The 15203-nt window shown below is 48.6% G+C and overlaps 1 protein-coding gene across 3 annotated transcripts in view; it reads left to right on the top strand.

Annotated features, from left to right (window-relative positions):
• Positions 1-15203, top strand: part of TBC1D22A (TBC1 domain family member 22A) — a 400970-nt gene that overhangs the window by 107326 nt on the left and 278441 nt on the right. For all 3 annotated transcript variants that reach the window (XM_030815341.1, XM_030815343.1, XM_030815342.1), the window contains 2 exons: positions 1700-1770; positions 14222-14350. In XM_030815341.1, the coding sequence (XP_030671201.1) occupies positions 1700-1770; positions 14222-14350 (200 nt within the window). The remainder of the gene's footprint in view (positions 1-1699; positions 1771-14221; positions 14351-15203) is intronic.

Raw genomic sequence — 15203 nt, 5'->3', positions numbered from 1 at the left:
GATTATATTAGCAAAGTCTTCTCTTTAATCATTTCTTTTATTCCTGTTATTAATCGTTAGCTCCAAGCTGTCAGGAAAACAACCTAATGGTAGATTCCCAACTTAAAGAAATAATTACTTGAGTTTCCGTGGGATTGGACAAGTGTTGCTATACCTAGACATTGAAATGGATTCTCTTGCCATTTGGGGCACGGGAATGAGACACTCAAGGAGACTCGGAAAGTCGATGGAATGCAGGGCCCACATCCTTACCCCTCTGCCCCAACGCTTGTCCTTGCCTGCCCTTGGAGGTGCTGGACCTTGCTCCAGGACCCCTCTGCCTCTGGCCAGCCCGTCGCCGCTCGTGATTTTTCTCTACCTGTAGGTATTTATAAAGCCTCATTGACTTGTATTAGACTACCTTGAAGACTTTGTTGTCTGTGTAGAATATGGCCACATCTTTAATTAATGGTGTATAAAGACAAGCTTATCTCCATGAGACAATTTCTTTCAAAACCAGTAGCGAGAAAAACCACATCATATATGTATGCTTAAATAGCATATGGAAAGTTGAGATGGAGGAAAGAAAGGAAAACCAATTAACATGATCAGATTGGGGAAAAAGCCTTCAGGAGAGAGTAGGGGGAAGGAAGAGAGAGAAGGAGGTGGGAGGGGGAGAGAGAAGGAGGTGGGAGGGGGAGAGAGAAGGAGGTGGGAGGGGGAGAGAGAAGGAGGTGGGAGGGGGAGAGAGAAGGAGGTGGGAGGGGGAGAGAGAAGGAGGTGGGAGGGGGAGAGAGAAGGAGGTGGGGGGGGAGAGAAGGAGGTGGGAGGGGGAGAGAGAAGGAGGTGGGAGGGGAGAGAGAAGGAGGTGGGAGGGGGAGAGAGAAGGAGGTGGGAGGGGGAGAGAGAAGGAGGTGGGAGGGGGAGAGAAGGAGGTGGAGGGGGAGAGAGAAGGAGGTAGGGGGGAGAAGGAGGTAGGGGGAGAGAAGGAGGTAGGAGGGGGAGAGAGAAGGAGGTGGGAGCAGGGGAGAGAAGGAGGTGGGAGGGGGAGAGAAGGAGGTTGGGGGAGAGAAGGAGGTGGGAGCGGGGAGAGAAGGAGGTGGGAGGGAGGGGAGAAGGTGGGAGGGAGGGGGAGAAGGTGGGAGGGAGGGGAGAGAAGGAGGTGGGAGGGAGGGGGAGAAGGTGGGAGGGGGGGAGAAGGTGGGAGGGAGGGGAGAAGGTGGGAGGGGGGGAGAAGGAGGTGGGAGGGGGAGAGAAGGAGGTGGGAGGGAGGGGGAGAAGGAGGTGGGAGGGGGGGAGAAGGAGGTGGGAGGGAGGGGGAGAAGGAGGTGGGAGGGAGGGGGAGAAGGAGGTGGGAGGGAGGGGGAGAAGGAGGTGGGAGGGAAGGAGGCCAGTGTACTCTGGACTTCCCTGGTTGAAGGAGGAAGGGGTCACGGGGCCTCACGTGTTCCAGGGTAGCTCCAGGGATACTAGGGATGCCTTTTGCAAACATGTACTCTTGGATTCTGTATGTAAACCTGTAGCTTGGTTTGAATAGAATGGTCACTTACCTTGTCTCAGATATTGAAATCAATCGTATCTGAAATGTTGGTCATTTAGTTTAATTTGTTTATGGGGCTCCTTGCCTCCTAATAAAACAGGTGGAATGTGTTAAAGCACTGGGGAGGTTTGCTAACCTTTTGCAAATCTTGTTTTTCCTTGTCTCTTTTTTCATCAACAGAGGAATTACGGAAGTTGAGCTGGTCCGGAATCCCTAAGCCAGTGCGTCCAATGACGTGGAAGCTCCTCTCAGTAAGTCCCACCGCACCGCCCATCAGCGCCTCCTTCCTGTGCACAGGGACTGCGGGCATCTGGCCTGAGTAGGGCCTGACAGCCACAGCCCACGGGTTTGCCCTGGCTTTGTTGCAGTGATAAAGGCCTTTGCTGTGGCTAAGCTGACATTTTCCATTCTTTGCTTAATTTTAAGCTTGGTTTGACAGGACTGGCGGAAAACAAGGATAAGTAATAATTATGACAACTGTATTTTTTCCTCAGATTTTATTAGAAAATCTTTCTATGTTCCAGCCTGTGATATAGAAAGGTTTCAGCATAGATGGTTGTTTCAACTCCGAGGAGTTGAAACAGGGAAATAGGTTTTAAATTTGTTTCAAATATGCTGAAAACAAGGACATATGTTTGACCAAGTTTTTTTTTTTTTTTTTTTTCTTCTTTTTTTGTAAGTATTAGTGTTGTTAGGAAAAGAAAAAAAATGGACAAGAGAAGTGGTTTGTGTTTCTGTGGTGGAGTGTGGAGTTCTGGCTGCCTCAGCTCTGGCGCTGAGCTGCCAGTCTGGAAGTCCTTGGGGAAAGGTTGGGGTCGGCGGTGCTCAGGCTTACCATTGGAAGTGAGTTTGGCCCTGCCCACCATTTCAGAATTGTTTATAGACAGTTTGCTTCTCTTTTCCTTTTTCATTATTTTTGGAGCTAAGTCAATAGGGAGCTCTAAGTGTTTACTCTAAATTGGGTCTGACTTTTAGTATTTAAAAGACTCTTTCTGGCTAATGAGTCTTAATAAATTTGCAGCTTAGTACCTCGTAATCCTAAATGCAGATGAAGCTCTGAACAGCGAATATTTATTGATTAAATATTCTCTTGCAATTAAAATTAGACTTGCTGCCATTGCTTGTTTTTGTTTTGTGCTTTTTTATTTTAACCTAGTTTTCCAGTTTATATCCAGTTTTCTAAATGTCCCCTAAGATAGGTTGCAGACTTCTCAGGTTGGTTTGTAGGAAGTTTTGACGAAAACACCAAATTGCAGTTTTCTCTTTATTAAGGATGTGCCGTGTCTAGGAGGAAAGTCTCACATGAGTTATTTTATACCATTCGTTCTCCTCTAATTCTCAGCCTCTGTGGGTTGTGGTTCCGCTTCCCTAATGTGTGTAGCACAGGGGTTGATGTGGAAATGGACACTCTGGTTTCAGTGGACAGAGGAGTAGAAGGGGAGGTGACAGACAGCCCCACTCTGCTGGTTGTGGACAGGAGGGTAGGTGGGTGTAGGTGGAGTCTGAGCCAGGAATCCTGGCGAGGCAAGTGAGAGTGTGAACCCAGGAGATCTGAGATGGTCTCAGTTGATTTAGAAAGTTTATTTTGCCAAGGTTGAGGGCGCACTGGCGACGCAGCCTTAGGAGATCCTGACGACATGTGCCCAAGGTGGTCAGGGCACAACTTGGTTTCATACACTTAGGGAGACACGAGACATCCATCAGTACATGTCAGACGTGGCGAGGGAGCTTCCAGGTCACAGATAGGTGATACACGAATGGTTACATTCTTTTGAGTTTCTGATTAGCCTTTCCAAAGGAGGCAGATCAGGTGTGCATCTGTCTCAGTGAGCAGAGGAGTGACTTTGAATAGAATGGGAGGCAGGTTTGTGCTAAGCAGTTTCTAGCTTGAGTTTTTTATAGTGATCTTGGGGGCCCAAGTATTTTCCTTTCACAAGAGAAAGCCTGAGCATTCTCAGAGCATTGACTTATGAAAGGACAGACACGTGTAGTCCTTTAACCATCATTGCTTGCAGGGGCCTTTGCTTGGGAGTTGGAGATGAATTAGACACTAGCCTGCCATTGGGAGGAGGTCAGGTGCTGCAGACCTGTGGTGGGACAGTGGTGGTGGAGGCCGGACTGCATACTATAGGATGGACAGCACACAAGTATGAACCAGGGGGTGGAGGAGTACCACAGCGTGGGGGCAGTTTAGTGCTGAGGGTCAGCTTCTGCTAAGAGGGGACTTCACACCTGGGATGCGCAAGGCCGTGGCAGGTGGGGAAGGAGAGGAGGGTGCGGAGACTTGCAGTCACAAGGGATCGGGATGAACGTGGTGGTTCTTGGCCCTCTCAGGGCTTGGATTGACAGATGAGTAGAAAATAAATGTTAGGTCAGGGAGCAAAGCTTGTCATTGCAAATGTGGGGTGCTAAGAAAGGGTTCATGAGGATGCCAAGTAAGGCCTCTTGGGGAAGGTGGCATCTTATGTGGCATCTCAAAAGGGTTGTTAGTGTTCTCTCTGCTAGTGGGAAGTAGGGAGGCCATGAGAGCTGGGGCATGCAGTAGGGGTGGGACAAGCAGGAACACAGGCTGGGGTAGAGGGGCCCAAGAGGAGGCCAGGTGACAGCCGCCCTACTGCCCTCCCTACCCACCCTGTTGCTTGGGTTTCATTCTGAAGGATGAAACTGGGAGGGGTGAGCCTGTGTTTCTGGAAGAGTAAAGCCTTGAAAGAGCCGTTGGTTAGTTCATTCATTCATCCATTCATTCATTCATCCATTGGCATTTATTGAGCAGTTTGTGTTTTAGGCACTGTGTCGGGTGTTGGGAAATAGCAGGCAGGGAAGAAGACCAAGTTGTCCCCCTGGGGCCTGCAGAACAGAGAGTAGAAGGCCTGCCTTTTTGTCTTGCCCCCTCCAACCCCGACAGACCTAGGCTACGTGGAGACGGAGCCCATTCTCTCAGGATCTTATTCCTGTGCTCCCAGTGCACTGCTGCCCTGTGTCTGTCCAGTGTGCTGCTGCCCTGTGTCTGTCCCTTACTGAGTGCTTGCCCTGCGTCAGACCATGCATTCAGAGATTCTTGTGGACAGGCATGTGGGCAGGCAACTCAGGGACCAGGCTGTTCTTGCCCAGTGTCTGGCTCGTAGGAGCAGTGCTGGTTGTAAGGGGAGGCTGCTTCCGGCAGGCTCTTGGGAGGGGACTGGAGCTGGGACAGGAAAAACTGGGAAGGGACAGGGAAGGGAGTTGAGGGGCCAGAGGCTACAGGGGTTGGGGTACGAGGACTCTGGCAGCTAGAATAGGGAGCAAGGAACGTTGGTTCTTTTTCTGGGAACAAGTGCTCACTGTGCATTTGCCATGCTCCATGCCCTGTGTTGGTGAGCACTGATGCCATCCAGCTCCCCAGGCAGTTATGCTGCACTATGGCTCTGGGCCTTCTGTAAGAGGAGAGATCTGGGGAGCACAGTGCACGGTGCCAGTCACCCATCCCTGAGTCAGCACGTGCTGCTCACACGTCTGCCCTCAGCCAGGCCCTCTGCAGGTGCTGGGGTTACAAGAACCTCTGGGACAATGGTGGGGACTGGGAACTCAGCAGGGAAGGTGTCTCCCCAATCAAGGATACCTCTTTATCATTCCCTGAATCCCAAGGTTTAAACTTGGCTCCCCATTCAACTCTTCTGGGAGCTTTTCCCGATCTTTGTGTCCGGGCCCATGAAGCAAATTGGAATCTCTAGGGTGGACTCAGGCGTCAGGGTGTTGACTGACTCCAGCATGCTGTGAACCGTGCAGCCCACAGAGTGCCTATGCTGCTGCTAGGCGGGGGATGGGAGGCGAAGGTGTGGGAGGTTCAGGCCTGCCCTCTTCACCTGTGGATTTCCATTCTGGTCACATGTTAGTATCACCTGGGGAGCTCAGGAAATACTGTTACCTCGGTTCTTGGGGGTTCTCACGTGTTCCCAGGGCTGGAGACGGCTGCTCTAGGACACTCAGGCTCCAGTGGGGCAGGGTGGGGCATACATGAGCCACCTGGGAAGCAGGTCATTGAAAGTCATGCGCTATGCCCGCCACTGCAGGCAGCACACACCTGGGCTGAGGTACCCGGGCAGGAGAGCTGGCCTGGGGTGTTGGAGGGCCCGCGTTGGAGGAGAGAGGCTGAGTAAGATTCGCTGAGAGCCATGAGCGTGTCGTCTGGGAGGGCTCGGGTGAGTAGGGCAAGATGGGAGGGATTTGTCCCAGTCCATGAGTCCTTCCAGGATCCACAGGTTCACAGTTACGCCCAGAGTTGAGAATTTATCATTTGTCGAGCTTAGAAAGGCAGATAACGAAAGCTGTGTTTGGATGGGAACCTGTTTCAGGGTCTGGCAAACTAATGATGCTTTTTCATTGTGTTTATGATTTTTCATTTAACATGATTCTAGTAGCCTCATTTTTAATTGATGAGTGGGCAGTGCCACTTCCCTGAAGAAGGACGAGAAACATGACTTGTCATTTATGAAAAACTAACATCTATTCTACAACATACCATGAAGCCACTAGTAATACTACTTAATGTTTACATTTTATGTAAGCAGGGTAGTAACTTTTTAAAAATTACTGCTATACAGAATCCTATTTCTGGCTCTTTTTAAAATAAGAATTTCAGAAACATGGCACAAAAACTAATAAAACATTGAACATTTGCATTAGTGAGTCTAATGGTTAAAAACGATGAGTGAAACTCCAGTATTATCTTTTCTTTCTGCAGTGTATTGAGGTAGGTTTGCATATGAACACAATGGGAGGGAACAATTTGATTTTTGTGTCACCGGGACAATTTAGATATAAGTATATGCATGCATTGTTTTACGTTTATGATTAGTGTTTTTATAGCATGCTAATACAGCAATTAAGTTTTCTGTAGTTCTGTTATTTAAAATTCATTGCATACTTGAATGTATTTCATTTGCATAATTTCTAGTCTTGCTTAATTATTGAAAGGCCTCAACTTGCATATGTGTGTTTTCCTTTAGGGATGGGAGTGTCAGGAGCACGTGTAGGGTTTTTATTGCCTGCGTTCCGATGATGACGTACTTGCCTTTTAGAATTTGTGTTTCAAGTTAAGTTTACATTTTGGGGAGTGGGAAGTATTTCTGAGAGCCCTCTTGCAAGTTCACTATGGATTTTTTGTTGCCACTGAATGCAGTTGATGTCAGGCTGCCTACACCACGGCCTAGCTGATCACCCCAGGTGGCCCACGCTGCCCTGTGTTGAAGGCCGGGCCCCTTCACTGGCACACAGGCTTTCTCTCCTGGCTGCTGCATGCAGCTTCACACCCATCATTGGCCAGGCTCTGTTTCTGACCTCGCTCCCGGCCAACCCGCACACATTTCCCTGTGTCTTCTGTGCTCTGTCTCTTTCTCTCCACCTCTGTCTTCTCCGCTATCAAAACCAAACCCAGAAGCGTATGCTCGTTCTTACTTGTCCCAAGTGAGCGCACGCGTCTTTCTCCCTGAGTCTCGGGGCTGTGGCCACTTTTGGGTCTGATAGGATCGCTGCACGTCATGATCACTCTTGCACTCAGTGAGGAAGGACTGAGGGTCCGTTGTGGGGCAAACAGCGTTCCAAGCCCTTGGACGAACATTCCGCCCTCGTGGACCTCACATTTTGGTGGGAGAAGACAAACAGTACACCGAGAAGTAGATTTGATGTGCTGTGGAAGGTGAGGAGTGCTGTAGGAAAAGGCCTGGGATCAGCTTGGTGGGATGGTGAGGGCTGAGGAGGGGAAGGGGCTGTTGAAGTAGGTGGGTAGTGGTCAGGGAGGGCCACACTGAGGAGGTGACTGAGCGAGGACTTAGAGGAGCAAGCGAGGCAGCTGTGCAGGCGCCTGGGGGTGCATTCCTGTCTGGTTCATTCTTTGGAGAGGGCTTACCCGTTCCCTCACTGTGTTTCCCATCAGGGAGTAGTGCCCACCAGACACAGGTGATGAAGAGGGAGAACAGTAAGTAACAGGAAGCAGTGCCGTGGGCTCCTCCCACACCTGGGGAGGTGGAGACCAAGAGAGGGTGCTCTTGTGGAAAGGTGGCTGCTGGCCCTGCACAGACTGAGAGCAGCAGACAGCGGCTGCCCTCGAAAGGGCAGCCAGTCAACACCCTGGGCTTGGTGGCCCCTGTGGTCTGTTGCAGCTCATCTCTGCCATTGTGGCCCAGAGCAGCCACAGGGAATCTGTATAAAGGAAAGCACGTAGTTGTGTTCCCATAACACTTTATTTACAAAAATGGGTGGGCAGGATTGGTTGATGGTCAGTTCGCTGACCCCTGATCTAGATGAAATGGGTCCTAGCAGAGGAACAGTAAGGTCAGGGAGAGGCACTGAGGCAGGAGAGGTGTGGCATTTAAGGAACATTTAAGCAGCGAAGTAAAAGTGGGAGGGGCCATGGTGAGTGACGAGTCTCGGCCTCTTGGTCAGAGAGGCAGGAAGGGCCAGGCCCGCAGGAGCCGTCAGCCTAGGCAGGGCCTGGGCTTTTGTGCTGGGCGTGATTAGAAGCAACTGGAAAGTTTTTCGGGGTGGTGGTGTTAAAATGATGTGATTTTCACAGACTCTCTATGGCCAGAGTGTGGAGAAAGGACCGTGGGGTCTGTGTCCACCCACTGATGGACAGTCCCCTGTGAGCCCGGCCAGTCTTCAGCATCTCTGTATCCAGGGCTGAGCAGCAGGTGGGAGAGTGGCTGAGGCTGGGTGAATGAATGTTGTTGTTGTGTGTATCTGTGGGTGGCTCTCAGCGTGCAGATTTGTCCCCAGGTCTTCGGTGACTTGGGATTACATGGCTCTCCTCAGGTCAGGAGCTGGGGCTTGGCTCGAGTTTGCCTTCGTGTCCGTGCGACTCTGGGCATGTTAACCACGTTTCCTGAGCCTGTCTCCTCGTCTGCAGATAGGGACAGTGACGGCCTTCTGTGATTAGTGGGATTAAAGCAGCACTGTGAAGCACGAAGCCTGGTGAGGACCCAGCCCTTCCTTAGTTCACCGACGGGTATGGCAATTCGGGGGCAAAGAAAAAGAAGTAATCTTATGTAATTGTTATTGCCAAGAGACGGACAGGCTTGAAATAACAATAAGGTGAAGATGGGTCTGGATGAAGCCTGTGGCTCTGAGAGGGTTATCTGTGAAGTTGGCTTGAACTTGAAGTAGAAGCTTGTTTCACTCAGGTCTGGCCGTCGCCGCCCCCCCTTGTAATCTTATGCCTTCCCATCACTGGGGGCAGGGCTGGGGACCCAACAGAAGGAGCTCTGCATCTGGCAATCCACCAGCACGTCCCAGTGAAAGAGGCCTGATTCTGGAGATGCTCAGGTGTGTGGGTCATTAAATAACCACCCAGAAGGCACCATGCCTGGCACTTCTATGCACACTCGGGGCTGGTTATTCTTTTTGTCACTGTTAGAATTTTTTTTTTTTTTTGAGGCGGAGTCTCACTCTGTCGCCCAGGCTGGAGTGCAGTGGTGCGATCTTGGCTCACTGCACGCTCCGCCTCCTGGGTTCACGCCATTCTCCTGCCTCAGCTTCCCGAGTAGCTGGGACTACAGGCGCCCGCCACCATGCCCAGCTAATTTTTTGTATTTTTAGTATTTTCACCGTGTTAGCCAGGATGGTCTCGATCTCCTGACCTCGTGATCTGCCCGCCTCTGCCTCCCAAAGTGCTGGGATTACAGGTGTGAGCCGCTGCGCCCAGCCAGTCACTGTTAGAATTATGCGAATCAATACGCTCTTTGGAATAGTACTATTTCCTCATTTTATGGGAAAATAGAGGCCAGGTGGGAATAATGGCCACTCCTTTCCTCCATCACGAGGACTCTGAGTGTCCCTCTCTAGTGCATCTTGGCAGCTAGACTGTTCTGTGTCCCTCTCCAGAATACCGTAATTCACCGAGCGATTGTTTTCTGGAGAGCGTGTTCTCCCCTGGGTAACCTCCTCCCTTTGGGTTGGGGATGTGTTTGACACGCGTGTAACCAGGCTGTTGTGACCCGATGCCCTTTCTGCCAGGGCTACTTGGAAATCACGCGTCATGAACCTTGAAGGTATCCCGTATTCCTTTGAGCTAAACGTTCACTGTAGGAAGTTTACTTCAGGAAGTAATTGACATCGTTAGCTGATGTGTGTTTTAGAATACTGGACAATTAGAAATAATCAAAATACTCACAAATTGGGGAAAGGTGACATAGAAATGCGTATGATGGAAGCCAATGTCGCCTTCAGAATGGACGTTTTAGAGCACGGTTGGCAAATGTCTTCTGTAAAGGCCTAGATAGTAAATATTTGAGCCTGTGGGCCGTGCGGTCTCTTGTAGTCACTCCACTGTGCTGCGATAGGGCAAAAGCAGCCACATACAGTACATAAATAGATGGGCTGTGCCCTGTCCAGCAGAATTTTATTTACGCAAATAGGTGGTGGGCCGTAGTTTGCTGATTCCTGTTGTAGAACAGGACTTAACGACAGTGGGAATATGGCCGTGATTTTAAAGGGAAAGGACCCATCATAAACTGGGCTACATTAAAGTTAGGAACTTCTCTTCATCAAAGACGTCATTAATAGGGTGAAAAGGCAGGTCACAGAAGGGGGCTGTTTACAGCAGGGCTCACGTGTGGACTATCTGGATATGAACGCCTGTGAATCAGAAAGGAGGAGGCAGATGGCCTCATGGGAAGGGACTCAAACATCTGTACTCACACTTCACAGATGCAGACACGCAACGGCATCGCTTTGTCTCCTGGGAAATTCAGATGAAAACAAAATGTAGCTTAATAGATACCACTGCAAAGCCATCAGAATGGCTAATGTGAAAAGGTTCCACAGTATCAACTGTTGGCAAGGATGTAGAGCATTGGGAATTTGCATACACTTCTGATGGGAATAGAATCACTTTGAAAATTCTTGGCTGGGCATGGTGGCTCACGCCTGTAATCCCAGCACGTTGGGAGGCCGAGGCTGGTGGATCACCTGAGTTCTGGAGTTCGAGACCAGCCTTGCCAACATGGTGAAACCCTGTCTCTACTAAAAAAAAATACAAAAAATTAACTGGGCGTGGTGGCGGACGCCTATAATCCCAGCTGCGCAGGAGGCTGAGGCAGGAGAGTCGCTTGAACCCGGGAGGTGGAGGTTGCAGTGAGCCGAGATCGTGGCATTGCACTCCAGCCGGGGCAACAAGAGCGAAATTCCGTCTCAAAAAAAAAAAAAATAAATAAAATAAAAAAATTCTTTAGCAAAGTCTTTCAGAGGTATGCAGACCTAGCAGGCCCACTCCCAGGTATACGCTTAGCAGAAGTGCATCTCATGTACTGTAAAAGGGAGCTTCAAGAATCTTTAAAGCAAAAACTGGAAACAGCACAAATGTTTGTTAACAGGATGGATTTCATACACGGCAGTGTTATGCGACAGTGGAGGAAGGAACTACTGTTACGTGTTATAACATGAATTAATTTTCAAGTGTAACACTGAATGAAAGCAGCCAGACAGAAAAAATGCCACTTAGGAGGGGAGGAGGTAAGGGGTGGTGACGGAGAGGCCTGCTAAGACGGTGATGGTCTGGCTTTTTACCTGGGTGGTATTGACAGATGTGTTCAGTTTGTGATAATTCTCTCGTTTTTGGGGTACACCTTTATATAAGAATGCTATACTTCAATAAGCGTTTATGAAAAAGAAGTTTCAGTGGTGTGATCCTAATGTGTTAACACGAGTGTGCCTGAGCGTAATTAATAATATAGAGTAGATGCCAGTGGAAGCTTAAGGAGGATGGAAGGAATGCCAGTGCTCACACAGCTGTGAAGGTGGGGCTGGAGTCTGGCTTCATGCTCGAGGCCTGGCGGCTCTCTGAGTCCTGCTCTCCTTCAGGTCAGCTTTTCTCGGTGGACCTGCAGCTTGTGATTCTCCCCTCCCATGAGAGGGTGGCCGCTGCAACTCCACACTGTGCACATTCACTTTCATTCACAGCAGCAGCCAAGAAGAGCCCTGGCTTGGCTTCTATTCCCGCATTGGGCCACCTTTCCATCCCCAGACTGTCAGTAATGGTGGCTGGAAGATGGCTTAGCCGTGTAGCTTAGCCCAGTTAAGACCTGTCCTGAAGGAAGAGGCTTCCCCTCCGGACCACAAGCATTGGGCAGAGGGTGACCTGGCTTCCAGAGCAGCTTCCGGGCTCTGTTCCAGCAAGGATGAGTGGATGTTTGGTGGCTAACATAGTGATGTCTACTATAGATGTGGAAACACTTTCAAAGGCTAAAAGTGCCATCCAGGGTGTATTTGTTCATTCAGTCACTCGTTCAGATGTGATTCACCCAGTGAAAGCTTGTGTGCCCGCCATCTGGTTGGTACCATGAGGGCCTGGTCCTGAGTGAACTTCCTGCTAGATGCTGCTGGAGCGCCAGGTGACCAGCCTCACCTCGTGGGAGAAGTGACTACTGACCAGGAGCCCAGTCAGACCTCAGAGGAGAAGTGACCACTGGAGACACTTGAGGGATGAGAAAGACGTGGCCAGGCACAGCAGTAAGACTTCTAGGAAAAAAACAAGGAGAAAAGCCTTTTCTTTTTTTTTTGAGACAGAGTTGCTCTGTTGCCCAGGCTGGAGTGCAGTGGCATGATCTCGGCTCACTGCAACTTCCCCTTCCCGGGTTCAAGTGATTCTCCTGCCTCAGCCTCCTGAGTAGTTGGGATTACAGGCACGTGCCACCACGTCTGGCTAATTTTTGTATTTTTAGTAGAGACGGGGTTTCACCATGTTGCCCAGGCTGGTCTTGAACTCCTGATGTCGTGATCCACCTGCCTCGGCCTCCCGAAGTGTTGGTATTAGAGGTGTGAGCTACTGCGTCTGTCCGAAAATCTTTTTTATATAAGATACAGGAACACTAATTATAAAAGAAAAACTATCAACTGGACTTCATGAAACTTTAAGACCTTATCTGTTTGAGACATAAAAGCAAGCCATAGACTGGGGAGAGGAATGACAGTAAATACAAAGGAAAAAGAGATTTGTATCTAGAGTGTGTACAGAGCTCATCAGACTCAGTAATAAGATGACACACAGCCTAAGTAAAAGCTGGGCCAAAGATTTGAACAGATACTTCACCAAAGAAGAGATGCGATGGCCCCATGAAGAGATGTTCGGTATCACTAATCATTATGGAAACGAAATTAAAACCACACCCAACAGCATGGCTCATAGTTAGATTCACAGTACTAAGTGTTGGAAAGGCTATGTAGCATCTGGAATTCTCATACATTGCTTGTTGGAATGTAAAGTGGAGTAATTTCTATGGAAAAAGAGCTGACAGTTTCTTAGAAAACTAAGCATATCCCAATGTTATGGCCCGGTAACTCGACTCCTAGGTATTTAACCATGAAAACCCAAAGCGTATGCCCACGAAAATCCTGTGCAGGAATATAACAAACCCCAAACCGGAAACAACCGAAACGCTCATTGACAGGCGAATCTTTAACAAACTGGTGGATCTGTTCAATGGACGCAGCTAGATAAAGGAAATCACAGCTGATTCACGTAACTGGGATCTGTCTCAGAAGGTGCTGTGCTGCTGAGTGAAGGAAAAGCTCGCACGAAGTGTAGGTCCTGAGTGACTCCATTTCTGGGGAGTACTAGGGCAGCCTCAGCCATGCACAGTGAGGAGGTGAGCGCCTCCCCAGCCAGGGCTGGGATGGACTGCAGAGGGTACTGGGAAGTATACGGGGACGGGGAGATGGAAGTGTGTCTATATCTTCCTTGGAGCAGGAGTTACATAGCTGGATGCCCTTGTCAGAGGCCACCAAACTGATTGCTTAAAATGGGTGCATCTTATTTTATAAATTAGAATTGGCCATTTATATCTGGGGGTTTTGCATCTGCAGATTCAACCAACTGTGCATCGAAAATATTTGGGAAAAAAAGTCTGGCGCGGTGGCTCACGCCTGTAATCCCAGCACTTTGGGAGGCTGAGGCGGGTGGATCACGAGGTCAAGAGATCGAGACCATCTGGCCAACATGGTGAAACCCCTACTAAAAATATAAAATTTAGCTGGGCGTGGTGGCGGGTGCCTGTAATCCCAGCCACTAGGGAGGCTGAGGCAGGAGAAACACTTGAACCCGGGAGGCGGAGTTTGCAGTGAGCCGAGATCATGCCACTGCACTCCAGCCTGGGCGACAGAGTGAGACTCCGTCTCAAAAAAAAAAAAAAAAAAAAAAAAAAAGTAACAATGCAACAAAAGATAATATAAATAAAAAACAACACAGTATAACACTTACATAGCATTTACCTTGTTTCAGGTGTCAAAAGTCGTTTAGAGATTATTTAAAGTATTCAAGCAGATGTGCATAAGTTACATGCAAATACTATGGCATTTTCTATAAGGGTCTTGAGTAGCTAAGAATTTTGGTATCCCCCATAGATACTTAGGGACAACTATATATTGTCAATAACGTCAAGTTGAAAAGTAGAAACAAGGCAACAGAAACTATGAAATCTCGGGCAGTCTGGCCCAGGAATCAGGCTCTTCGTGACCTCCCTGTGCTGCCTGGCCCTTTTGGACTTCAAGTCCCCTCATCTGGCTGACCTTCTTTGTGTGTGTTTCTTTTTTCCCACACTTTGTGCTCTTCTCTGTGTCAGATTTCAGAATGCCAAGCTTAGGTAGGATGCAAGTCTTTTTATTTCACACTTCTAACAGGGACTCCATGAATTAGCTGTAACCATATATATTTTTTGTTTATTTCTCACCCAGGGTTACCTTCCTGCCAATGTAGACCGGAGACCAGCCACTCTCCAGAGAAAACAAAAGGAATATTTTGCATTTATTGAGCACTATTACGATTCTAGGAACGACGAAGTTCACCAGGACACGTACAGGCAGGTGGGAATCCTTTCTCTTATGTTGCCCGATGTACTTTGCTTTGGTGTGATTTATAGGAGGAAATGTTTTATCAAAACCATGTGGAGTTGGTCAGAGTTAAAGATGCAGGTCCCTGAGTAGCTCACAGATTTTTATTTTCTAATAAATTTTAAAACAAATAATGGCAAATTTCCTCTGCTAGTACTATCTTGCTTGTCTTCAGTTCCCTCTACAAAAGTAAAAAGAGTATTTTAAATTGAGGTTACAAAATAAATGCCTTGGATTCCTGAGACCGGCCTTGGGGTGATGGTGGGAGTTTGTATCACAGTGAGCTGCTGTCTGGTAATAAAAGGCCATTCCTAAAGGCCCAGGCCCAAGCACTTAGCTGATGGCATCAGGACGGAGAGGTTGCATGGGGCTCACTGGCACTGGGCTCTTCGGTCCAGTTAGGGATGTGATACCAACCCAGGAAAGGAGTGTTCATCAGTTTGGTTTTGCAGGGGACACACTTCAGATCATAGCAGAAGGTGTAGCCAAGTTACCATTTTGCGATTTAGTTTAATATAAAGTGTGTCTAATTATGGTTTCTTAAATAGTCAGTTGACAGATGATGTGCATAATGGGAAAATACTTAAAATTGATTTATGATTCACAGTACATCCAGAATTTGCTGTTAAAATAGCTCTTTGAGGACTTTATAATTCTCACTGTCTTTGTAATATGTGAAAGGTCAAAATGGTAGTTCTTAATTGGTGTTATTGTCTTAGCTATCTGAAACCAGCCTCTGGGTTTCCTGAGGCACGGCAGGCATGTTTCCCTCTGCAAACCCTGCTTCTAGGTGAAGGAGCTTTGCCACATTTTCTGTCTCAGACAT

Source organism: Nomascus leucogenys, chromosome 7b, assembly GCF_006542625.1.
Source record: "Nomascus leucogenys isolate Asia chromosome 7b, Asia_NLE_v1, whole genome shotgun sequence".
In the NCBI taxonomy this organism is placed as follows: domain Eukaryota; kingdom Metazoa; phylum Chordata; class Mammalia; order Primates; family Hylobatidae; genus Nomascus; species Nomascus leucogenys.
The sequence above is the reverse complement of the archived record's forward strand: the minus strand, read 5'-3'. Positions and strand labels throughout refer to the sequence as shown.